The following is a 27,802-nucleotide window of genomic DNA, read 5'->3' as shown; positions in this document are numbered from 1 at the left end:
TATAGTATTTTTTTGTTAGGGCTAATAAGTTATAAGAACGTGTGCTTAATCCCTTGATTTGTAATTATGAATTACAATAAAGTATGTTGAAATCATTCATTCTTGGCAGCGGGAAATATGTTCATGGGTAGGGCAGTATTAATGTGTTGGATGGGTGTGCGAAAACAATATTCACTTTTTATAACATTTAATTTACACCAAGACCATACAAAAATCTTATCACAGAAAAGAAAATGTTAAAATTAAAAAACAAGTTATTTTTCATTCTAAATTCTTAAATGATCAAATCCAATGACAGGGAAAGACGTATAATTTATATTCTATCGTAATACCGACCCTAAAACCCGTTTGTGGGTTTAAAAAAATAATTGACTGGGAAAAGACCAAGAGTAACACATCAGTCAGTTATTTTTGTTTTCCTTTTCTCCTTCAGATTACTAAATCCAAACATTATTTGACCCATGAAAAACAAAACCTTCTTTGAATTACTAAAATGTTATTGTGACGTCTTATACTGTAGACAATCGAGAAAAGCTTATCTCTGACAGAAGTAAACAAAAATTAAAGGCCCCGAGGGCGGGATTACCAGTTTTTGTTTAGTCTGACAATTAATTACAAATAAACGACGTCTTTGTACGTTAAATCAATTTCTAGCTTTGATTGGAAGCATGCAAAAATGTTTTTCGTTATAATACTGACATACACACTACTTGCATGCGCGGATCTAGAGGGGGGGTCGGGGGGGGGGGGGGGGGCCCCGGTTAAGAGTTGCGTATATACTAAAACAAGAAAAAAGTGACCATGGACCCCCCCTGGAAAACTCTGACCCCCTCTGGTAAACGTGAATATGTGTAAAATGGTTATGAAAAGTGAAAGATTTGAGGCAATAGAAGTCACCCGAAATAGGTGTTTTTTGATGTTTGGGCAAGTTTGTTTGTTTTTTTTTTGTTTTTTTTTTTTTTTTTTTTTGTCAAGAAATTTCTGGGATTGAATTTTTTTTTTTGACTGGGGTGGACCCCCCCCTGGAAAAAATTTCTGGATCCGCGCCTGACTTGGGTCCGAAGAAAATAATTACGTTATTCTAATAATAACAGTAGTCACGGAAGATTGAATAATTCGTCCCGTAGATATTTTGGTTGATTGAAATTAATGCCCCAAGTTATATCTAGGGATAAAAATTTACGGGACATCAGCCTTTTTCAGTACTTGTGGTATCTAATTAATATATCCTATATATTAAATACAATCTCTCATGAAATATTCATGTACATGTAGTAAACTTACAAGTTATTCCAAATCGTAGCTGTAAATGATATTATGTATATGTACATCTCAAATGTAAAATTCTCCAACTTGCTCAAGACTACAACCTATATATAACTCATTACAGAAAAGAATTTGAAAACCGTTATTTTTTTTAATATATCAGAATGATGAAGGTTAAAGGTTATTTACATTAAACAAGTTAAGGTTCTCTGACCCTGTTCTGAAAGTCAGACATTGAATAATTATTGAAAGGACGCACAAAAATGTCTCTGAATTCTCAGCATAATGCGTATTCACACACAATAATTCTTCAAACTCGTGTCCTCTACAAAAATTTGAATTTTTCAATTAAAATTTATTTTAATTGATGAAAAATTCAAATTTTTGAAGAGGACACTCATCTTTAAAATTATTCATATTATGTAAGGGAAATTAGTAAATCTTAAAGAAAGAGGGCGTACAAGGCGTGGACAATCCCCCGCTCTTAGATAATACATGAATGTTTCTCAATCTTTAAAATTCACGGGAAAGTTACATTTTTCTAAAATCATGTTCTCAGTAATGTCATCTTCAAAACATTTTATTATTTTATTTTACTGAACGGCTTATCATTTAGCAATCTTTTGTGTGGAAAATGGGTTTACTAAAGCCATAAAAATTTATTTTGAACATGAATGGGTCAAGTCTCCATATTCTTCGTTAACGCTTAAATGATGGAAACGTAAATGTGAAATCTATTTCATTAGCCCAAAAAATGGAATTAAAACCCATTTCATATGAAAATTAAATATTTCTGAAAAAGTGTACTCTTGAACAAACGGGTTAAATCACATTGACAGACATCGACAACATAATAATATACATCGTAGCGTAGTGGTTATCGCTGTCGGTCTAGCGCAAAACCTGTGCTATGGGAGAAAGTTTGAATCATATGTGAAGCTTTTTCATTTTTGTTTTCACATACTTTTTGAGTGGAAAATAAATTATTAATAAAATATTCAAACAATGAAAATACAGTTAAATATGTAAAAGACAGGGACGTACCAACATTACCTTTACTATTGAAAATGTCCATTGAAAGGTTAGTTGCCCCCCCCCCCCCCCCCTTTACCACAGTTTAGTAATATGAAGGAAATGTAGTAATGTGTGCAAAAAAAATTGGAAGTGAAAGGAAGTTGGCCTTTAAAAAAGTTGAATAGGGTTTTCTAGTTTGGCCAAATTTCTTTTTTTTTTTTTGATTGTCAACTTTATCAGGTAAGTAAAAATGTTTTTCTTTTCTATGGTTGCCCCCCCCCCCCCCCACTTTCAAAAACGATTCTACATGCCTGAAAGAGAGTATAAACCATATAATTTTAAAAAATAAAAATCCAGGCTTTTGAAGGAATTGCATAATATTTTCATATAAGGTACATGTACTTTGTTTTCTTCTGTTTACTTCAATCATTTGCGATGCATAGTGTATAAAGATTTTCCTATCATTACAAAACACCATAAATTACTTTAATTTAATAAACATTTATGGGGTAAAGATTTCGACTTTTTATAAGACCTTTCTGAGAACTTCAAAGAACCCTTGCCTGAAGGATATTGAGAGGTATAAAATGAAAATTGTTACATGAAAAGATCTTACATTGTATTTTTAAGTTTCATTAAGACTTTTTGAATTTTGATTTAAATTTTGAATTAACCTTCATGACTGGCGATCGGAGTAAATGTACCTTAACCAAAAATTTTGGATGTCTTGCGCAACAGAGAAGGGTGTTTTTTTTTTCACTTGGCAGTGGTAAACACTTTTTTTCCCTATTGCATTGCACATTTAAGACATCCAACAACATTTATTACCCGCTTTAAAACCCCTTTATGGAAAAAGAAGGATTAAGTCTCGTAACCTTACAACATGTCAAAGAATCACGCAGCATGAAAACAATGAAGTAATTTTACTTCCGCAATATCGGTGCGCTGCGCGATTGATATTCGATCTATATATATTTGGTAGGATTGGGACGTCACGAAACGATTAGGTATTCTTTTTCCTCACGAAATGCAACTTTCTAAAGATAAGGTATTTTAATGACTTAGCGAAATTGAAATCGGGTCTTTAATGCAATTTTTTAATTAGATTTTTTGTTCAACTTGTGACATTTAAGACACACGCCATCTTGTCTTTTTTATTTATATACAGCATTTCTAGATTTCAATATCAGTATTAAAGACGTAGTATCGAAGTGGGGGGGTCCAATTTTTTCAATTCTAATTTTAACCTTTATTGTTTGCACTGACATTTTGGTTGCAGTTTTCTGGTATTTTATTAATAAAAAATGTTTGTGACCACCCCTCGGAAAAAAGTTAATTTTAGTCAAGACTTAGGCAATTTTTTTTTTCGCTACCCCTTTCAAAAATGTTACAACTTGCCTATTATATAGAGTGTATGCTACATAATTTTTCATAAATCGATAGAAAATTCTAAAAATTAGAAAATTCATTATCTTTTTACTAAAATTTGAAAATATAAACATATAAACGCTTGCCAAACATTTAAAATTTTAATTATTATAAATCAACTTTCTTTTAAAATTCTATATTAAAGCAATCATATACCAATGCACCTCATTCTCCTTACGTAATACTTACTTTTATTCCCGTCTGTGTGCGCATGAACTGCAAGGCATTGCAGGATGACAATGGCCAGCAAACTCAACACCCTCATATTGGTTCCCATCTTAGCTGCAATGGGTAAATGAAATTTTAAACAGAACTGCCTCTTTTTTATATGACGAAAAACGTTCATGCGCATGTAAGTATTTTGGGGCTTACAATGCAAGTTTTTGTTTCGGGTTAAAGTGAATTTTGTTTGGGTATCGAGTCAGTTTTATATACCTACGTGGGTGGATCGTAGGTCACGCAAATTGGGTTTCATGATATGTATGTACGTAGAATCTTACAAAAGTTGGTATGTCAATCCAGTGTATCCCGGGGGGTTGTTCCGTCAGTGTCCAGTTAAGTGGACAGAACTTTAATTAAATTAATTCACGTCAGCTTAACAGTTTGATAAACATCTCGGCCGCGAAGACCATGCTCGTCAATAAGATTCGAGTTTTCTGTTTCACTGCTTAAGATTGTCAAGGGATGTTATTTTACCAAACAAACACTATAAAACTCCCCAATACTGAAAAAGTTACGCGTGTTGTTTTTCGTGACAAGTACAGATCTTTTCTTCAAAGTAAAAGGCAGTCTGGTAAATAAATTTCAAAATTTGAAAAACAAATTATTAAAGTTTTATAAAATTATCTTTATGGAGCTTATTACGAAGAACTATAGCTAGTATCATTATTTAAAATCTTTTTTTCAGACATAACTTTAACGATAGAAAATTTAGGTATTAATCAAGAATGATGATTTTATATTAGCAAGATTTATTTAAAATTCTGTATCAAGGTCGGTCTGTACTTTTCAAAATTTTCTGTCAAACTGATATTTTTTAATTTGAATACCCTGAATAAGTCATAAACTAACTGAAACATCCATTAAAGGCATGTCTCATACCTCTAAGAATTCAACAGCCAAAACTGAACATAAAGAAATGTAAAATCAAATTTATTTCGGAATTCACCAAATCACATCAAATTTATGTTAAACCTTATGAAAATCAAAAATATTCATTTGCTAAGAGAATATTTGAAATCTTTAGTTCAAAACATTAAAACATTGCTGTTGAATCTGTCCACGTCTTTAAGAAAAAAAAAAATCTCAAAATATCTTTATTTTTATAATTCTCAATCCTCCAAAACTTGGCTGAAAAATTGCCGACTCGGCGATAAACAATTATACAATCAATCAACAGATCCAATTGATTCTCAAAATCTGATTACTGTTTATATGATATTTTGTCTTTAAAACTATTAATAATTATATTCAAGGTTAACAAAAACACATTATTATGGTTGACCGAATAAATTTAACAAAACAACATTTGAACACGTATACCCCCATTTTTGGACTATCAATTTTTTAACCATTCTCTGCATCATTAAAAATAGCAAAATTTAAAAAGATGATATACTAGTAGGCCTCAAATGAATAAAAATAGATTTCAAGTTATAATTTTTTTTTACTATGAAAGCTTAAGGTCCATAAAGACAATTAAGAATTTTGTGTCTATGTATGTGCTATATGACATGTAAATCCTATGAACATAGTGCAAAGTGTTAATTTCCATAATGTATATCAAATGCTTTGTCTTCACAAGGACACTAAATCTTTTTAAATTATTTTCATAGCACATGTATCAGTCGAACACGTGCTTACTCGGTGTTTATGTAGACCGTCAATTTAATTCGCTACTATATTTATGGAATACCTGTTCAACAGGTATTCATTTGACCGATTTTTCCTTTCTAAAGAAATGGGCGTGTCTAAAGATACATGTAGCTCAAAACGTTCCATCCAAACGGAAAATTTTACCACTTCAATGCGCTTCATTGTATTAAAATACTATCCATTCTTTCCAAAACATCCATATTCAATATGATAATTTGTGATTATTTATTTTAAATCACCGATAAGTTTAATAGGTCAGGTACTAAAATTGTAAAATGGCACCGACATCGCGCATAACACCATTTAGACGAGTGGTCTTGCCTGTTTTCAGAATCCTATTAAGTATTATTTTTACCAATAACTCATCTTTATTTTCCTTAACCACTGTTAACAAATGTAGATTCAATTCAAAAACTTGCTCCCCTTTTAACGCGATTCCATTTATGGTTTTATGTGTCTCTCAAACAATTGACAGGTTTTTTTGGCACGTGATAACGACTCGGAGAAATACGCATGATATTCGACTAACAATACTCGCAAAATCTAAAAATACATGACCTAGACAAAAGAAACTTAAACAGATTTCTGAGTATATATATATCGCTTAAATATAATTCCATAGCACTGATTGTATTAATGTATTTACAAAAGAAATGTAATGATAGCTTGTCTACAAACTACACGTGCAGAACATACCTTCCTGAAGGCGGAATGCTCTAGAAAACCAACAGGGTTATTTTCTCGACTACCAAGGCCTTATATACCCTAAATAACAGACCAATCAAATCCGAGGAGACAACCGAGGTTTTATCCAACCAGATAACAGCTTTCCTGCATGTACTGGGAGGTATTTTGAAAGCTATTCACAACTCATCCCGCAGATCAAATCAGTTCAGTTAAATACAATGTATATTACATCTTTGTTTATTAAACACTAGAAATAACGAAAACGATACAAATCAAAACCTTCAGAATTTACAAAAATAAGACAGATCGTCCATCAACATCATGTGAAAATACATACATGTAAGAGTTCGGCCTCAAAAAATTCATATTGAAAAATCGACATCAAAAAGGATGATTTATGTGCGAAGGATTTTTGTATTGGTGGGAAATTTTAAAAAGAAACGTTACTTTTGTGTTGAACGAAGATAATTTTAAACATTTTTTTTTTTTTTTTTTTTTGCAGTTTCACCCGTTACTTTTGTTACCGTGATTCAGGACACGTGATCATGGTTGATCTACGAGGGGTTATCAAAAAGTTCGTGGACTAGCGCCATAAACTTAAAACCGCTCAAGCTACATCAATGATTTTTGAAATATCTAGTTAGCATCATCTTTTTCATCCAAAGATTAAACCACAAATCATAAATTCTATTTTTTAATAAATTAGTAATGATTTTGTAAGCAATGGTATGTCCAGGCGGCGCAACCTCGAAAACGGCGTTTTTTCGACCTATTTGTAACTGAGAAAAACTCATTTGATATGATTATTTGACATCCAAAAATCCCGTTGATTCAGGTATGTGTCGGGACACAATTGTTCTATAAAATATGAAATTTTCACTTCATTCTGGAAGTTCTATGAAATTTTATCGTAAATTTTACACGGAATGTCCAAACAAATGAGGCCTTGAAAATGACGTCAAAGGGGTGAGGGGTTTCCGTTTCCAACATTCTATTAAGTTTTGCCTCTGAAAAAAATAGTATAGACCTAAAATATGTTGAAACTGGCTACAGAGAAATAATATGCATCCAGAGTACTTGTCTTTTTAATGTCAAAATAGATTCAGAGAGTAAAGGGATACACAGTTAATGTCGATTTGCAGTCAAGGTGTGAAAAATCAATCCCGTCAAAAATGACGTTGATCATGTGTTGTAGATATTGAGCTCCCAAAAGCAAAATATGCCGGCACAATCAAGCAGATCTCTCCCAATATATCAATCCATCTGGAATATTATATTCACTGAAGGCCACTGTCCATGACATTCTAAAGTCATATAAACAAGGCGGGTTTAATTCCTTTCTCAGCTCCAGGGAATCTCATAAAAAGAGTGTATGAGGTAGAAGAAGAGGACATTTAAAAAACAATGACGTTATCGGACGTCATGAAAATAAACGACGACAGCGCCGGGTGATCATATAATGTCGTTTTCATTTTATAATAATTTGGCAAATAATGAACGTATCAGGCTAAAATTTCCAACATTTCTTTATTTTGTGTCGTTTTATGTTCCATCTAAATTTTGAAAGCACAGACTACATAGTACTAATTTTACAGCCTCAGTCCACGAACTTTTTGATAACTCCTCGTATATTAGGAGGAATGTTAAACCTTGCACACTTTGGTTTCATCATTGAAAGGTCGATATTACATATAGCTCTTAATTATTTTATACGAGTCTTTTGCATTTCTTTTTAAAAATGATATATTGCAAATAAGATACTTTATGGTCTAAAATCTGCTGTTAATAAAGACATAATATAAATATGCCTAATAAAAATATAAAAGAAGACTGGGTAGACATTTTAATTTTACATAAAAAATATTTATGAAAATAAAACAATTTATTTGTGAATAGTATTTTAAATCTATGGATAAAAAACGTTTAGAGCTTTCTTTTGAACGTTTGTTGTCGCATAATGTCACACTCCTATTATAGGAAAGTAAATAAGAGGCCCATGGGACACAATACTCACCTGAGTAACTATGCCAAGCTATTCCTAAACAAAAAAAGTTGTATGCTTCCTAGCCTTATGGGTCATAAATTTAACAAACTTAAATCTTCACTATCTAAGGATGTTCAGATAGAGATTTAACTAATCATGGTTTGTTGTTTTTGAGAAGAAAATATTGATTTTTTTATGTGTCTAAAACTGATTATCAAAGATGAAATAACCTTAAAAGCAGGAATCACTAGTTGAATTATTTGTTTGTAAATGAATAAAATGAGAGCATGGAGATATTATGTTAGTAGAAAGAATTAATTTAATGAACATATTATTCTTCATCCGTGAAACCTTTGGCGAAAACCAGAAGTCTCTGTCGAGACTGAAGCTCTACTGGTTTGTACTTATAGCGAAGGAAAAGAAAAGTACTTAAGCAGTTTGGAATTGCAACTTTACAACAGCAATAAATAGAATAATGATCCTTGATTAAGTGTCTTTATGAACTTAGTGTAGTCTATTTGTGTGCAAAGTTATATTGAAATCAGACCAAAACTGTAGGAGATACAGCATTTTGAAAGAATTTCACAGAAATTTCTAATTTTAGTTACAACAGCATCACCTTTCATCGAAATCAAAAACCGATACATAGAATTATGTATCTTAGTGTAGTTTACTTGTGTACTAAGTTATATTGAAATCAGACCAAAACTGTAGGAGACATAGCATTTTGAAAGAATTTCACAGAAATTTCTATTTTTAGTTACAACAGCAACACCGTTCATCGAAATCAAAAACCGATACATAGATTTATATATCTTAGTGTAGTTTACTTGTTTACTAAGTTATACTGAAACAGACCAAAACTGTAAAAGACGTAGCATTTTGAAAGAATTTCACAGAAACTTCTAATTTTAGTAACCACGGCAACAATGTCCATCGAAATCAAAAACCGATACACAGAATTATGTACTTAATGTAGTCTACTTGCTTGTGTGCCAAGTTATATTGAAATGCAGACCAAAACTGTAGGAGGAGTAGCATTTTGAAAGAATTTCACGGATTTTTTTCTATTTTTAGTAACAACAGTAATACCGTTCATCGAAATACAGAATTATGTATCTTAGTGTAGTCTACGTGTTTGCCAAGTTATATTGAAATCAGACTAAAACTGTAGGAAGAGTAGCATTTTGAAACAATTTCACAGAAATTTCTATTTTTAGTAACTACGGCAGCACCGTTCACCGTAATAAAAAACTGATACATACAATTATGTATCTTAGTATAGTCTACTTGTGTGCCAAGTTATATTGAAATAAGTTTAAAACTGTAGGAAGAGTAGAATTTTTGAAGAATTTCACAGAAATTACTATTTTTAGTAACCACGGCAATCCGTTCATCGAAATCAAAAACCGATATAAAGAATCATGTATCCTAGTGTAGTGTACTTGAGTGCCAAGTTATATTGAAATCAGACCAAAACTGTAGGAGGAGTAGCATTTTGAAAAATGGTTTACAGACAGACAGACAGACGGACGGACGCCAGACGCATTACTATCGCATAAGCTCTTCTGGTCTCTGACCAGTAGAGCTAAAAATAATTGTGTTATCAGAGCTAGTAGAAAATTAGCATTTTTCAAGCGTAAATGTTGTAAGGTACATGTAAAAATACATTTCCAGTACATGACTGATACTGTACAATTATTTGTGCCTGAACTGAGACGTGCAATTTTCTGTTTACAGTACCTAGATCTTTATTCCGTGGTCACTTCCTAACCACGCATCACTGAATAATATACCTGATACCAGATTATTTAAATAAAAAAAGAATAATTTTACTATTAGGCTCATTTCTGTCCGAGAAAATATTTTTTTAACTCGTTATAACGATATTATTTTTTTTTTCATTTCTTAATACAAACAAACAGTGAAACATATATAACACACAAATTACATTACAAACAATATGACAATATTACCTTAAGATAATTGATACTGAAATATTTTATGCAAAATTTTTAAAAAGTTTGTAGTCAATAGAGTTCAATTTTTTTTAGAATGGAAGCATAGAAAAAAAATGAAGATTCAACGTGGTTAAAAATGTTATTAATAATAACTAGTTTCATCTAAGGAATTTAGTCGACAGTACATCTTAACGATAGTATTTGACTTTTTTTTGGGAGGAGTATTACAGGGAAAAAAGTAATTATTTTGTAGAGAAATTGGTGCTTTGAGTTAATTCTGTATATATTGTTTTATCGACCGTTCAACAGAGCGAAAGTTTAATGTCGCTTGTGGCATAGATTTTTATCTCCTTGGTTTTGAGCATGATATTTCTTTTCGATCGTTATCTTTACATGTCGCGTTTATATTTGGAACGGACATGAGTGCTCGTCGCAGAATCAAACGAAAATTGTAATTATATTGTGATTCTTGTGGTTCTTTATATTAAAGAAGAGTGTCAAAAATAGAAAGGGCAAGATTTCAATTGATAGACATTATTTTTAGCCTGCTCGATCTTTTAAACACATTTAATCAGTATTTTTTTTTATTGTAAACATATTACGTCCTAAGGTAATATGTGATATTGTTATACCTTTAAAAAAAATGTTCCTATACAAATCAATACGAAAAAGTCTAACATTTTTTAATGTTTTGCTGAGCGGGCACAAAAAAATGATGTTGGGCCGCTGAGTGAGATGTTGGACCGCTCGGAGATATGTTGGGCCGCTTACGTCACAGAATGGGCGGAGCTTAATCTCATTTTCATTCGTTGGTGTTAAACAGTGACAGACCTGATGTTACATCACGGAAAACAGTACAAAATACATGTATGTCCAAAAAAAAAATTAAAATGAAAGGTATAACAAAACATTTATTGACAGAGTTCTCAGGCAAAATGCGTTTTGTCGGACCTTCGAACCAAACTGTCTGCCTTCGGCCTAATGGCCTCAGGCGGTCAGTTTGGTTCTTGGGTCCGAAAAACGCATGTTGCCCTCGAACTCAGTCAATAAATGTATATTACATAAAATGTAATATATTGTGAAAATTTCTGGGAATTTCCGCATTTTTCAGCTTAGATTTTTGGCAATATCTTAAATAGAGATGAATGTTTTGTCAGCACAACTCCTCATAAATCAATGCAAACAATTTCTTCAATCTTTGCAGATATTTAGGACTCAATGTGTAGCAATTGCAATAATGTGGCCCTCTCCGATTTTTTTTTAAAATCTGATGATTTCTGGAGAGGGCTACAATTCCACAGCATCCCCGTTATGGTGCAGATATTATTTTTAAATAGGGGAGCTGCAGGCAAAATGAATTGTTTTCACTTTCAACTTACTTCTAATAAGACGAAATTTTTATTCACTGTCAACAACATAGCCCGTTAAATGTGAAAAACTTTGAAAATAACTCTGCGTGTTTCAAAGTCGTTCTACTAAGCAGCCATGACGGTTCATGTGTGACGTAATGAGACTTCATTTCGCTTGAAACTTAATAAAGCAAATGTCGGTGTTTATAAATGATTGTGCTGAATTGTATCACAAAAAGATCGATAAATAAAACCATTTTAAGCGTTATTTTTACGCAAGCAGCGATATTTATGCTTAAAATAAGGAAATTCTTAAACGATCCGCTCCTATAGAACTTAAATTCTCATTGGCTGTCGGAAATAAAATCTATCAAGGTCAGTAAACATGGCGGATAAATTCAAGTTGTGATGTTGACATACACGAAAAATGACCGATATATGGATCGTTCTGTATATTTTTAGATTGATTTACATCTTGGATGATTTCATTTTAGGAGTCAAGGTAAGAAATGTTAATAAAATAGCCATTTACTGTCAATTTGAGCCGTGATCCGTGCGGGAGCGAATCGCTCCAGCTGCCGCACCATTACGGAAATCCTAAGGAGTTGTAGCCCCATCCCCCTAAAAAGGAGAGGTCTACAGTAGTGCAGCTAAATGTGTAGATGTGCATATTACCAGGGAATTCCGATTCCTTTTTTATGGAATCTCCGCACTTTTCAACTTAAAATTGTGGCCATATCTTGAATATAAAGATGAATGGTTTGTCAGCGCAACTCCTCATAAATCCGTCTATATTGAGGAAGCAACGCATATCATGCCTATTTATTCTAGCTTTTGTTGTTTCCATTGAACTGACATTGTTTGAGATACGAGGGCTGTTCAATAAATAATGTCCTGAACTGTATGACATACAATACAGATATCATATGATATTAAACTTGACTTTCTCTCATTATTGAATCTTTACTGAATTTATAACAGTTTATGTGACCACTTTTCATCACATAGTTTCATCGTGAGAAGCTGGAAATCAAGGGCTTTTCGAGACACTGCATTATAAATGAATGGTAAAGAATCAGTAAACTAGAGTGAAAATAAAGGCTACATTAAAGCTGCTGTAAAACTTGTTAAAAATCCCAAAGAAATATTCACTGAAATATGTGTCATTTACAGCAACCGATGCCTGTTTTATAGACAAATGAGCAGATGGATTTCAATGATAAAAAATTATATAATGGACGTCAAAAATGGGTACCCTTCTTGCCAACAAAAATTATAACAACTTATGTATTGTTTGTCATATTCCAACAAAAATTATAACAACTTATGTATTGTTTGTCATATTTCAACAAATAATATTTGATGATGTATGATTGACTTTAGCAAATTTGGTAGACATCATATGGATAGTAGTTTACATTGTTTTTAAGAAACGTTTGACAGTAAAAAAGCTTAATTGGTACTCAAAGGTCACCCTATATTTTGAAAAATGAGTGAAAAAGACAGCTTGTACGAAAGTCTTAACAATTTTTTTAAAATATCAGTAAATAAATATATATTATTATAACAGTAACTTGATCCGAAGGGTCGTATCACGTCGTGTTGACAGGCGCGGATCATCAGATCTAACGAGACGCAAAGCGTCGAGTTTGATCTGATGATCCGCGCCTGTCAACTCGACGTGATACGACCCTTCGGATCAAGTTACTGTTATAATGATAAATTTATTATATACCCCCTTATAACTAGCTAAATATAGCAGAATAAAACTTCAGAGATCAATTGTATATTTATCCATATAATAAAGCATAATAACAGGGGACTTTTTAACGCGCAAGAAAAATAACGTCATGTTTTTGCGTACTACGTCATCAGTTTCAGAGAGTGGTGATATGGATTCAGAAAACCACAGTGTGGTGATCCGGAAAATCGGATCAAACTCGGTAAAATTAACAGTAACAAAAACAAAGAAATTGTTGGGTATATAATAATTGTAGTTATTTGTTTTATATTCAAACAGATATTGGAACATGAATCTATTGCTTAAAATCATCAAAACAAAATTTACCATAAGATGTGCTTGATAAAAACGGCGAAGGTCTGACAAAAGCAGACAGATTTATATGCAATTTTCTTATATATTAGTGGTATTATTGTTCAAATTTGTATTCGGGGAGACAGTTTAGTATCTGGAGGAGTCTGGAAAGCAGTTTTTTTGCAAAAAGATCGAAAAGGTTTATTAGAGGAAGGATCCAGAATCAGGAATTCACTACATTGAATTTCTTCATGACAGCGTCAAACCCGCATGCCCTGAAGAGTAAAAGGATTTTCGGGATAAACAGAAAGTTAATGTTTTTTCACATTAACAATATTTGCCAGATCTTTGACCTTTTGACTTGTTTCTATTTCCAAACTTGAAAAAAAAACCACCTGTTTGAAGGAAAAAAAACAAGTCCAGGAAATCACTGGATCTGCCATTTTCCAGTATACTAAGGGTCATACCAAAATGAGTTCTAAAACAATCAGAAATTGGATAAAAAAATGTTACAGACATGTGTTTGAATTAAAAGAGGTTAATAAGTAAAATCATGGAGACTAAATCATTGGAAAGCGTCGTTTGCTTCTTTCTAAGCACCGAGAACATTATTTATTGAACAACCCTCGTACGCCATTGAAGGGACTCCGACCCTCAGCCAGGAAGGACAACTCTTTAATTTATAATTTAATTCAAAAAGTCTTTAAATGAAGCCTGAAAATTAAATCTTTTCATGAAACAATTTTCATTATATGCCTCTCAATGTGCTTCAAGGTTCTTTAAAATTCTCAGAAAGGTCTAATTAAAAGTAGAAATTTTTATCCAAAAAAAGCATTTTTAGATACCAATGTTTATTAACATGATATGAAATTAGAAGTAATTATGTTCCCCAAACGAAGTTGGGGAACATATTGCTTTTACTCTGTTTCTTCTTATTATGTTCCCCAAACGGAGTTTGGGAACATATTGTTTTTACTCTGTTTCTTATTAAGGTCTTCCGTCTTCACGGAAGACCTTATAGTGATTCTACTGTTTCTTATTATTATTATTTATTATTATTATTATTATTCTTATTTTTTAGACAAATTTTGTGCACGCGATATCTCGAGAACTATTCATCGGTTTTTCATCAAACTTTCAGGGATAATGCGCTCTTATAAAGCCATTGTTACATTTGGAAGAATTGTGGAACAACTCGCTTTTGGTGCCAAGTTATGGCCATTTTCCTGATTTTAAAATGAAATTTTGTCAGTTCGAGATCTAAAGAACTACTAAAGATATGAGCTGGAGACTTGTTGGAGAACATAGGGCATGACTTCTAGTTATGCGGAATGTCCTTTTCGTGTGTCGTCAGTACTTCCGGTCGCTACCGGAAGCGAATTAAAAAAATCAAAATTTTCAACTTTTTTGTTTTTCATTATTTTTCTTTGATTTTTATTTGGTTAATAGAGACTCTTAAATGAAAGCGAAATGTGCAATTTGTTTTAAAATTAAAGAAGCCAATCTCGAGAAATTCGCATTTAAAAATTTGAAGCGGTGTTCCCGATGGCGTAATGGTTAGCGCGTTGGATTTTCACGCGGGCGACCCGGGTTCGATCCCCCGTGTGACCGATATTTTTTTACTACTTTTTCAGCTAGATTCTTCGTTTTTTATTTCAGAATCGGACGGAAGACCTCTCGTTGCTTGCAACTAGATCGTTTCTAGTTATTATTATTTTTTTTCTTATTTGTTCTCCGGTACTTTTTTGTCCGCGAGTGTTCTCAGAAACTGTTCACCAAACTGAGCTAAAACCTTTTTAGGGTTAATAGGTGTGTAGTGTAGGTGTGCGGAACGAAGGTCATTTTGCGCGCATACGCCTGCACGTGCGTGCGCGTGAAATGAGTGAATTGACTGATTTACTTAATGTAGCTATAACTTTTACATTTTTTGAGGAAATGCTTTGAAACTCATTACATAAAGATATATTGATAGTGTTAATATCATGACACTGTCAAATTGGCATGAACTCACGCGCGTGCACGTGCGCCTTCCTCTGATTCGCTGAAACAAAAATCTCAATATCTCTTTTGTTTTCCGAAAATGCTTTGAAATTTTTAACATTTCATGAATTAGGATATCCTACAATTTAGTATGGAAAAAATTTCATGAAATCACGCGCATGCACGTGCGCTGCAATCTGATTGGCTGAAACTTTAAACGGCTATATCTCCTTTATTTTTTGACGAAATGCTTTGAAATTTAAAACATAGTCATGCATTAGGATATCCTGCAATATGATATACAAAAAATTTCAAGAAATCACGCGCATGCACGTGTGCTGCAATCTGATTGGATAAAACTTTAAATGCCCATATATCCTTTGATTTTTGACGAAATGCTTTGAAATTTAAAACATAGTTATACATTAGGATATTCTACAATATGATTTAGAAAAAAAATTCTTGAAATCACGTGGATGCACGTGTGATGCAATCTGATTGGCTGAAACTTGAAATGGCTATAATTCCCTTGGTTTTCAACCAAACAGGATGGGATTTAGAACAAAGATAGATATAAGGGCCTCCTACAAGAAGGTATGGTCATCATGTACGTGCACGCACGTGCGTGCATTTGGAACGAGTGAAATTGAAAATACACTTGAATGAGTGATTTTTAATACTTTTGGACTAAATGCTTTCATATAAAGTATATTTTAATATATAGAAAGAGTTGACAAGATTATATTATCATTATGCACGTGCATTCACATGGGCACGCGTGCAATGTTAAAATTTGAATATAATTGGTATCCTTTTGGGAAAACGTTGTTAAAGTCAAAAATGCACAGATGTTGTCTTATTTAATAAGGCTTACAGGGAATATGGCACCAAAAGGGAGTTGGGGAGCATTTGGGGAACATCTGTAACGGTTCCCGTTACAATTAGCACTAGTTATTATTTTTCTTTTTCTTCTTCTTCTTCCTGGGTACTTTTTTTGTCCGGGAGTGATCTTGTAAACTACACATCCGACTTAGGTAAAACCTTTTTAGGGTCAGTAGGCATGTTATGTAGATTTGCGGAACAAAGGTTATTTTGCGCGCACGTGCTTGCAAGAGCGTGCACGTGCAACGCGTGAAATGACCAATATAATAGATATAGCCGTAACTTTTCTATTTTTGGATGAAATGCTTTGAAACTCATAATGTGATGATATATTAGTAGCATAAACAATATGACATGGTCAAAATAGCAAGATCTCACGCGCATGCACGTGCGCTTCACTCTGATTGGCTGAAACTAAAGTCTCAATATCTTTCTTGATTTTTGACGAAATCCTTTGAAATTTTGAACATAGCCATGCATTAGGATATCCTACAAAATGATATATAGCAATTATCATGAAAGCACGTGCATGCACGTGTGCTGCAATCTGATTGGCTTAAACTTTAAATAGCTATAACTCCCTTGATTTTCAACCAAACATGATGGGATTTGGAACATAGATAGATATAATGGACTTCTACAAGACGGTATGGTCACCATGCACATGCATACACGTGCGTGTACGTGCGCTGCAATCTGATTGGCTGAAACTTTGAACAGCTATAACTCCCTTGGTTTTTAACCAAACGGGGTGGGATTTAGAACATAGATAGATGAAATGGACTTCTAGAAGAAGGTATGGTCACCATGCTCATGTATGCACGTGCGTGCACGTGAAATGAGTAAATTCAAAAATACACTTGAATGAGCGTATTTTTTAAAAATATTTTTGGGTTTAATACATTAATATTTAGTGTATTAAAATATATAGATTGTGTTGACAAGATGATATGGTCATTACGCACATGCATTCACATGCGCACGCGTGCAATGCTAAAGTTTTAATGAATTTGGTACACTTCTGGGTAAACGTTGTTAAAATCTCAAATGCATGGAGTTTGTCTTATTTAATGAAGCTTACAGGGAATATGGCACCAAAAGGGAGTTGGGGAGCGTTTGGGGAACATCTGTAACGGTCCCCGTTACAATTAGCACTAGTTTATGGAGCTTTGCAAAGAACCTTGAAGCACATTGAGAGGCATCTAATGAAAATTGTTGCATGAAAAGATTTAATTTTCAAGCTTCATTTAAAGACTTTTTGAATTAAATTATAAATTTCCTGGCTGAGGGTCAGAGTCCCTTAATGCAAGGCAACAACTCAGTTCGACCATCCAAGTTTTGTATTGGGGAATTTCAGAGATAAAAATCTGAGCTCTTTTGTATTGGGGAATTTCAGAGTTAAAAATCTTAAGTTTTTTGTTTTTCCGATATCATTTCCTCCACAATCTATTAACTTTGAAGCTAGGGGGATCTCCAAATTAGATATATTGTTTATTTTTCTCTGCGGTGTTTTGAGTATTAAGCCGCCATAACCCTGCCACCATTTGTGCGTTACTTTTGAGATTGATATCCTTTTAGGAATCAAGGGCATGACGTTTGATGGATGGTCCAATTAACCATACCCTTGGAGAATCTGAAAAATCTTTTTTGATGTTAGGCTAGTATTTGAATTGAGCAAATAGACAAGCTTTGTACTTACTATGGATGATTCAATTAACCATACCCTTGGAGAATCTGAAAAATCTTTTTTTTTATGTTAGGCTAGTATTTGAATTGAGCAAAAAGACAAGCTTTGTACTTACTATTACAGATTGTTTGCTAGTTTGGAATAATATTATTCAAATTTTCTTTTGTAATTAGCCTTCGATGATCTGAAGTGGGCTGTGTTCTCTTAAAGCCTTCTAGCAGTTTAGAAACTATGTTGGTTTCGGTTTGGTCTACAAAAAACTGGGTTTAACATTTGAAACTTATTGCCGATATATAACTGCAAGGTGTGGAGGATATATGTATCCTTTTACTGATGACAATAACTTAAAAAACCTGACAATATGCTGCCAGTCTTGTGGCCAGATTTGAGTTGTCCCCTTTCTGTCACAGAATGCTTTTTTGCCCAACATCATAGGCCTGGCTCGTGTTAGATGCCAGGGAATTTTAACAGATGATCTTCACTGTCCAAAGTAATTTGAGGAATCCAGGAGGTATTGGGACTGGGTCGACTTCTGTGTCCGTCATTTCTTGATAAAAACGAGGCCACTTCATACGAGAAAGAGCGTCTGCAGCATTGTTTTCCTGTCAATGTGTTGTGCTTTAAATGATGTTATTTTCCATCACAGCCAATATCATGGGGCGAAGGAGTGGCATTATTTTATCTGACCTAGATGATCGGTTATTTTTTCACTAACTAATGTCATTTATCTATGTGAAGAATGATTATTTTGTTTCGTAAATGGGTTTTCCAGCACATTATTGATAAAACTAGTTCGAAGAATGTTATGTCTGGCATAATGTTACAGTTAATTTTTTGCAACTTGGAGGCCATTGAAGAAATACCCATTCACCCCAAATATGGCCTTTAAAGCCCAGATCTGAATTTCCTGCACTTTCTGTGTACAAGTGTAAGCAGGAATCCGGGCCCTATTTGTTTTGTTGAAAGTTTGTAGACCCGTTGAAATTTGCAAGAAATCTATGCCAAACTTGAATGTCTTGTTTAGTGGCAGATTTTAAGCGTAATGTATAACATGTATAGTGGTGATGTTTTTTTTTATCCCTATCGTTGCATTATAAAATCGCCCATTGAATGCCCTACTTCCTGTAATTGCTGTACTGAGAAAAGAATAATTTACCTACTTGACTACATTTGTTACAGTTTGATTTTATTTCTATTCAAGTCCTTGAGCATTACTTCATAGTCAGCTACACTGTCGCTTTTCATTGGGGATTTGAATTTTCCCGATACAGTGTTAATGACCAATCCAAGATAAGTAAGGGCAGTACAAGGGCCTTCTGTTTTATCATTATTGATCGATTGATTGTTTTTTTTTAACGTCCCTCTTGAGAATTTTTCTCTCATATGGAGACGCTACCACTTGCCGGTGGAGAGCTGCAAATTTTGTCCTATACTCGGCACTTAGGGCAATTGAGCAGGGAGGAATGCTTTTCGTGCCAGCACCTACTGCAACACGGGACCTCGGTTTATACGATCTGATCCAAAGGTCCGGTCTCCACGTAACACAGCACAGTGGGATTCGAAGGTTTGAGGATTGACTCCTTACTTCGCGACTCTAAGGCAGACGCTCTTACCACTACGTCACGCGGGCGACGTTTTATTATTATTAAGAGGAATACCTATCTAATTCTTTGCACAATTCCTTAAGTAAAATCGTCAAAGTAAGGATGGATTGTATTGACACCTGTCCTACCTCTAACTGCCAATTCCAAGAAGATTGAGAATTTCTCAAAAATGCTACAAGAAATTGAAAACCAAATGGGAGGCATTTATGTACAAAGTAGCCACCCTTTTAAAAAACCCAATAAGTGGAAGTTTTCCCTCCTCACCCTACTAGTTGATACTGTCAGGTGGATATGAGAAATGTGTGATCATCCTCACCCCTCATTTGCTCTGGGGACTATGCCTATTGCGGAAATGTGCAACTTTTCTAATGATAACTAGGCTGAAGGACCCCAAATTCTGCCTTCATTGACTTCTTCCTGAATTTTGATGTTTTGCTCTGATGAGTGTGTTTTAGCTGATAGGAGGTTGTTTGTAAATAATCCACTGAATATGCAACTTTTCTAATGGTAACTGGGCTGAAGGACCCCAAATTCTGCCTTCATTGACTTCTTCCTGAATTTTGATGTTTTGCTCTGATGAGTGTGTTTTAGCTGATAGGAGGTTGTTTGCAAATAATCCACTGAATGTGCAACTTTTCTAATGGTAACTGGGCTGAAGGACTCCGAATTCTGCCTTCATTGACTTCTTCCTGAATTTTGAACTTTAGCTCTGATGAGTGTGTTTTAGCTGAGGTTGTTTGCAAATGTTCCACTGCTTGGACCCTCGTATAACAAAGAAAACCCCTCATGCAGTACCCCAGTTATACCTGCAGCTATATCCTTACTTGGATTTTGCTGAAGCAAGGGTGTTATTTGGTCAAGTTTAATGGGTAAAAAACCTACGTCCCAAAGCCTTGGGGCGTGGTCCCCGCTGGTTGATAGCATTTAAATTGTTGAAGTGGGACGAAAATTGTAGTTTTGTGGACAAGGACTTATGTTGTTGAAAGGGCGGGCTTAGTAACAATTTGGTGCATGCCTTGAGGTTTGTTGCACTTCATGGATACGTGTGCATATGTGCAACCCTGTTTAAATTAGTACAATAACATTGAAAATTGTTGTTGTAACATTTTGGCAGTGATGCAGGTGAGATATTTGACCCCCAGACATCACCACCCGCCACAATTCAGTGGCAGTATCTTCTTCTGAGGTTAATGTATGAAGTCTTAACTGCTCATCGTATTTCATAAAGTTGCCTCCTCTGTCTGCCCCGATTCGGACATCGTGCATGTGTTTGAATAAGGGTTGGGTTCTGTCTTTGTAAACTGAAAGATAAATGCTGCTAAATATTAAGAACATGTCGGTCCACTTTGCTATCGTAATTTTTTTTTCGCTTCGAATATTAGTATTGTGTTTGTGGGAGTCTCTGATGGCCGAGCCTTTAAAAGCTCAAAGAAATCAACCTATTGACTTTTATCAAACCCTCATTTAAATGATGTTTTCTAAGTGCGTTGTGGGTCAATAGGTCAATAACATAGGTGCAATTAATATCAAATCCAAAACAAGTATGTGTGCCTGAAGTATCTTGATCAGACAGTTCTGTGGCCTTGTCTGCTTCCGCTTGGGCACTGATACCAGTGAAGGAGTTGTCACAACCTCTACAGGTGCATGGTGTATGGTATCAGTACCAGTGGTTTGGGGTGGTGCCGAATACGTGGCTGTGGCTGCCGCCGGTCTGGCATGCGACTATTCGACTTCCAATATTTGCGTGGTGACATATTTTATGTTGTGCTAACGTGATATTTTGTTAAATAGCAATTTGGCAATTAAATATTAATTTTTTCCTCGTTTTTCATAATTATTTTCTGTATATTTTCTTGCTCTAAACTAAGAGTTGCATAAAGGCGATGCAGCATGTGCTACCTTCCTCGGGCTTTGTGGAAAGAAATGTTTTGAACTTCGGTAATATATTTTCAACCATCCACTGAAAACCATCGCAAATCCCGAAAAGTAACACCTTACTGTTTTCAGCCAATAAAATATCTTTACAAAAGACGCGTATCTACGTGTATGCATATAAATCTTACAAAGGTGGAGTAGAATTTTGAAAAGTTATTTATACCCAGCCTGATTAATAAGTATTGTTTACAATATTGTCAATTTAAATAAGTCCAGCTTAGGTTTTGTGATGATAAGAGACCAAGGGAAGCACTTCAGTCTATTTTCTATAAAGAGTAAATCAGGCATAGCTGTATTATGTTTTTCGTTGAAAAAAAAAAACAAACAACTTTGTTTAAAGATTGGTTGAATTTCTGAAGCCTTTTATTTTATTTTTTATTAAATTCTAAAATATATAAATGGTGGTGTTACAGGTAAATTGAAGTACTTGTTAAGAAGCTGCTGGCCCCGTTGTTAATTTGAAATCTGTGAAATCTTTTATGAAGTGAACCCTTGGTTTCACAAACATAACTCCACAAAGATTGCATTTTATTCCGTGGACAACACTGAAATATTTGAAGTTTAGATTTTTCCAAGTTTTGGCATAGAAGTTCTGTCCAGTAAGACCACTAGTTAAGATATGGAATTGGGTGAGGAATCTTCAAATATGTCTCTTGACTGAAGAAAATTACAATCTTTCAATTTTTTTGTATCAACTATCAGTTTACATGTATACAAAGTTTGGGAATCTGAAGACGTCACAAATAACATGTTTAATATCCCTAAGGATTATTCGATAGGCATCGAATGAACTCTTTGATTCTGTGTCCATTATAGACTTAAAAGTGTGACGCCTTTTTAGTCCGGGCTACGGGCAAACCATGTTTGCGTTGTTTTCTGAATAATTTTTCTGCAATCCACTCCAGATTACAAAGGAAGAATGTGAACAAATCAAAAATGTCTTGAAGGCTTAATTCATCTGATGATAAGTCTGATATCAAGCTGGCTTATTTATTGCAAAAGTACAATAAAGTTGCTCTCAAGTATAATACAAATACAACTTCACTTTCAAATACATTATTGCGATACTTCTATTCAAATAAATACAAAATGCTACTGGTTTGAAATTACATTTTAAATTCTGCTGTAATATTATTATAATATAAATATCATTTCATAATCATAAAAAGATAGCATATCAATATCAATTTGAAAATTCAATTCCTATAGTGTGTGCAGTTGTATGTTGTCAAAATATATATATCCATTTCTTAAAGATTAACATTCTTCAATGAACTTTGGTTATATATCATGTTCCCCTCTCTTTTATCGGGATATCGGGATCTAGAGATAAAAAAGATAAAATGCATGTGGAAACCACGCCAAAAGGTAAGATTATTAATTATTTCTTTTTAATATATATATATATACATATATATATATATATATATATATATATATATATATATATATATATATATATATATATATATATATAGTAAGTAAAAATAATTAAAAAGAAAACACGAAGACAACAAAGTAAAGCATTAGCACTTTCATTTAAAAATCTTCAGATGCTTTACAATCAAGTTTTTTAACTGTCACATAGTAACGCCTACTATAACGCTAATTATGACGTCATAGTAGGCGTTACTATGTGACAGTTAAAAATCTTGATTGTAAAGCATCTAAGATTTTTAAATGAAAGCGCTAATGCTTTACTTTGTTGTCTTCGTGTTTTCTTTTTAATTATTTTTACTATACAACTATACCGACCACTGTGAATTCATGGACTTCTGATATATATATATACATATATATATATATATATATATATATATATATATATATATATATATATATATATATATATATATAAAATAAAAAACTTTAAAACACTTTTCGAAATATTTCAACCGTGTTACCGGCCTTCATCAGTCCTGTTTATTTCAATGCATAGCAACTCAACAGTATTATGACGTCACAATGAACATAGAAATTGAGAGGCAACGTCATGCAATAAAATTGCGCCAAAAACATCTGAAAATATTGAGAGCAAAAATTGTACTTAAGGAATGAATTTAATAGCTACCCATTTTATACGGTATAAACTGGGTTGGGGCAGTTTACGCTTTATAAACCACGATGCAGTTTATAAAAAAGCGTAAACTGTTCCAACCCAGTTTATACCGTATAAAATGGGTAGCTATTAATTTCATTGCTTGTAATTTAATTTTCATTCATTTGATGTAAGAAAAAAAGATGATTGTTCTAACAAAATTGACGTAAGTCATTGTGACGTAGGCAACCCATTTTATACGATATGAAGTAAATTTTTTATCCAATCAAATACAGCGTTACAACCAGAATTAAATTATTTGTGTATCAAAATTTTTATCATACAGAATAAAATACTAGAATACGGGGTATATTAAAAAGATGATTTTAAAGTATATATAAAAGTATATCTGTTAAAAATAAGTATCACAGTCACACAAATGTTCATAAAGTTCATAAATCCAATTCAAAGACAGAAGTGTTCTCTTTTGTTAATACCAAATTGTATATAAGTGTTCAACTTTTTCTTCCAAAGATTTTCTCTATATTATCGGTAAATATATTGAAACAGAAAAAAATCCACAGTGCTCGGTAGTTTACAGGTAAATCTTTTTAAAAAAGAAACACGAAAACCTTTAGTTTAGCTTAAGCGCTTTCATTTCAAATCTTCAGAAGCTTTACAATACGTAACATAGCAACATAACGTCATAACGTCATAATAAGCGGAACATTACATACAAATGTCTATTGTGACGTCATAGTTAAACTTTGCGGGAAAACTGTAGAATGAAAATAATAAGTATAATTTTTACAACAATTATGCTCAATTGTTCAGTCTAGGTTTGAACATATGTATAAAATGTTTTTCTTTCTCACGTCTCTGAATATCACTTTCACTTGAAAGTTTGTAAAAAGGAAATATAGTGAATTGTTTATTTCCACAAGTATCCAAATTTTCACTCAGAGGGATCTGCCGATATTCTGGAGAGTTAATATGTTGTCGGTGGACACGCACCCGGGCACGCAATTGATTGCTCGTTTCCCCGATATAAAATTCTTGGCATCCAGCACACGTTATTACATATATTACATTTTTAGTGGCACAAGACATGTTTGCATTGACTTTGAATTGTCTTCCATTAAAGTCAGAAGTTGATCCTTCCATTATATGTGTACACGTCCCGCAACGCGCGTCTTCACACTTAGTCACTTTGTAACTATTCTTAAAATGGGACGAACACAGAATTCTTCTAAGATTCTTGGGCTGTCTTCTGCTGTTAACAAATTTTACATCTCTATATATTTGTTGTGTTGACCGGTCCGTTTTCAGAGCGTTGTTAAGTTGGTGTACTACGGGGGTCAAATTGTGATTCCTTGGATTGTGGGTATGCACAAATGGAATTATATCCGTTTTATTTTCCTGGGTTTTTGTAGACAGTAATTCTGACCGTTCATATCCTTTGGCTTTCAATATCCCGTTATCTATCAGGTTTTGAGGATATCCCTGTTTTAAAAGGTATAACTTGAGTTCTTTTAGTCGGATATCTCTGGTGTTTTCGTCCCTAACGATAGCACATAAACGTCTAGCCAGATTGTATGGAATTGCTGTTTTTGTGTGATGAGGGTGACAGGATCCAAAATGTAAATACTGGTGGGTGTCAGTTGATTTGTAGAAGATATCCGTTGAAAGTTTGGTATCTTCTTTGACGACAAGAACGTCAAGGAAAGGTAATTCCATATCGCTGCTTTCCATGGTAAATTTAATGTTGGAATCTAAGTCGTTTAATAATTGGTGGAAAGTTGATAATCTCTCAATGTTGTCATTCCAAAGAATGAAACAGTCATCCAAAAATCGTTTCCACTTTGATGTTATAGCTTCAGCGTCCTCTTCTCCCCATAGAGTGACAAGTTGTTGATGGAGTTTTTGCTCGAGGTATCCCAAAGTTAAGGTGGCATACGTGGGAGCTACTTTTATTCCCATCGCTGTTCCTTTGGTTTGAATAAAATGCTCCATTCCGAAGGCAAATGTATTGTTTTGAAGTATAATTCTTAATCCTTCTAAGATGAATTCTTGCTCAAAACGATCCTGTAGTAAGTCTGGGTATCTATCAATCCAGTATTTAACCGCTTTTATACCCAAGTCCACAGGTATATTTGTGTATAAATTCACGACGTCGAATGACACGAGTTTCGTATTAGGTTGAATATGTTCTGGTAGGTGGTTGATAAAATCTATATCATCTCTTATAAAACTGGGAACCTTTTCAAAATAAGGCTTTAATAAAATGTCTAACAAGTGACTCAGTCTTTGAGTTGAACAATTAGGCCCCCCTACGATTGGCCGAAAAGAGAGATCTTCAGGATTTAGACAGCACATATATTCTCCTTTCTGAGCTTGTATGGCGTTTTTGATTTCTGATGACTTGTGTACTTTTGGTAATCCGTAAAATTGACTCTCTTTTGTTTCAAAGTTTGTGAGATAGTCTTTCTCCTTAACAGTTATATCTCCCGAGGATGGCCCACTGACAAGTTGTTTTATCTTTGCTAAAGTTTTTGTCTCGTGATTTGCATTAATACTCCCATAGTAGTTAGGGTCCTGTAGCATATTCAAAATCTTACGTTCGTAATATGTTTTATTCATGAAGACTACTCCACCTCCTTTGTCGGCTTCTTTGATAACGATACTTTCGTCATTATGTAAGTCATTTAAAGCTTTTTGCTCTTCTTTTGTGAGATTAGATCTAATATTCTTCTTAATATTAGGTAGGTTTATATTATCTAGGGTTTCACATACCGTATCTAGAGTTCGATTTCTACCTCGTTTTGGAATAAAGTGGGATTTATTTCTAACCAGGTCCTCTGGTTCCTCATTTTCACTATCTTCTGTTGATTCGTTGTTATCTTCGTAAAAGTATTCCCTTAGTCGTAGTCGCCTTGTATATTCCTTTACGTCCGTTTTAAGTTCTTGGTTATTCATACGTGGGGTGGGTGTATATTTCAAGCCTCTAGATAATAACTTTATCTCTGCTTTAGTTAAAATCCTATCTGAAAGATTAAACACTTTAGGATCAACTTCTATTGATTCCTTGGTTTTATTTGTTTCCTCAACATCAACTAAATTTGCGTTGTCTGTTGATATAATTGTGGTATGTGCCTCTGTCCTTGGTTGGGCTTGCCGCCTCCTAAAAAATAGTGCCGCACACCACGTCCGATGAAAGTTGTTTTCTCATTTCTATAAATGTTTGAGGGTTTGTACCGTCTAATAATCCGTTGGTGATGGTGGGTATTATTTTGTAGGTGGTTAATTCCTTGTTGGTATTTCCTCTTAAAGTCATGGTTTTTCGGATAGGAGTGGGGCGAATTTCGTTTCGCGTTATTAAAAGTTGTCCATCGAGTGTAATGGCGATGTAGACTTTGTTTTGGGGGCATTGCTTGATGTGCTTTCTGATTTCTCGTGGCATTGGGATTCGATCCAGTCCGCATGGTATCATTGCTCACAACAGATGCATAGGTAGCTCTTGTCGTATCATTCTTACCAGAGTTTTTTGGTCCTGGTTTTCTTATTAACTGTTTTCCTCTTGGCTGTTTAGTAGACTCCTTGCCATATGTTTTTGCGTAGTCTAATAGCCAGGTTTCCGTGAATCTCCATCTGTTAAATGATTTGTCCTCTTCCTTTTGACAATCAGATTTCCATAGTTTTTGAGGCATTTCTAGAATTACTCCAGTGGCGTTATTTTCAGATCCATTTCCTCGTCTAATCTTAAGACATTTCTCTGGTTTTTCTCTCCTCTCATCCGCAGTAACTCTATTTCACCTCTAACGCGATTTTTAGCAACCTCTATACGGACTGCAGTTTGATCCTTAGGTTCTCCTCGGATTTCCTTTATCCTGAACTTTCTAGGTATGATAGGACTTTCCTGGTTTATCCATTTTTCAAAGTAATCTGCATGGTTAGCATTGTTGATTTGCTTCCAGTATGTTTGTTTCCTAAAATTGAGAATCCTGCTCCATTCACTTTTCATCTTTTGCTTAATACGGTAAGCCTCCTTCTGCAAAACTAGCTCATTCATTTCTCTTT

General features: G+C 33.9%; 2 protein-coding genes across 2 annotated transcripts in view; both read right to left on the bottom strand.

Annotated features, from left to right (window-relative positions):
- The window catches only part of LOC134262594 (MAM and LDL-receptor class A domain-containing protein 1-like), a 62,923-nt gene extending 56,582 nt beyond the window's left edge, over positions 1-6,341 (bottom strand). Inside the window, exons 1-2 of the mRNA XM_062745004.1 lie at positions 6,280-6,341; positions 3,898-3,990 (exon numbers count right to left, since the gene is read on the bottom strand). Coding sequence (XP_062600988.1) covers positions 3,898-3,985 — 88 coding nt within the window. The 5' untranslated portion in view covers positions 3,986-3,990; positions 6,280-6,341. The remainder of the gene's footprint in view (positions 1-3,897; positions 3,991-6,279) is intronic.
- An 18,206-nt stretch (positions 6,342-24,547) lies between these two features.
- LOC134262699 (uncharacterized) lies at positions 24,548-27,432 on the bottom strand. The gene is made up of 2 exons (XM_062745095.1): positions 27,261-27,432; positions 24,548-26,769 (listed from the first exon to the last, which is right to left on the bottom strand). Exons 1-2 carry the CDS (start codon positions 27,430-27,432, stop codon positions 24,548-24,550), a joined length of 2,394 nt encoding a protein of 797 aa, XP_062601079.1.
- Between the last annotated feature and the right edge of the window lie 370 nt (positions 27,433-27,802).

This window comes from Saccostrea cucullata, unplaced genomic scaffold (genome assembly GCF_032062105.1).
Source record: "Saccostrea cucullata isolate Sc308-1 unplaced genomic scaffold, CSIRO_AGI_Scuc_v1 ctg3856, whole genome shotgun sequence".
Taxonomy (NCBI): Eukaryota; Metazoa; Mollusca; class Bivalvia; order Ostreida; family Ostreidae; genus Saccostrea; species Saccostrea cuccullata.
The sequence above is the reverse complement of the archived record's forward strand: the minus strand, read 5'-3'. Positions and strand labels throughout refer to the sequence as shown.

Excerpts from the sequence above, each read along its gene's own strand:
- LOC134262699 (XM_062745095.1), bottom strand. The coding sequence starts at position 27,432 with ATGCCTCAAAAACTATGGAAATCTGATTGTCAAAAGGAAGAGGACAAA. Across the intron at positions 26,770-27,260 it reads ACCAGGACCAAAAAACTCTG|ATAGGATTTTAACTAAAGCA; the intron begins GTAAGAATGATA and ends TTAATCTTTCAG.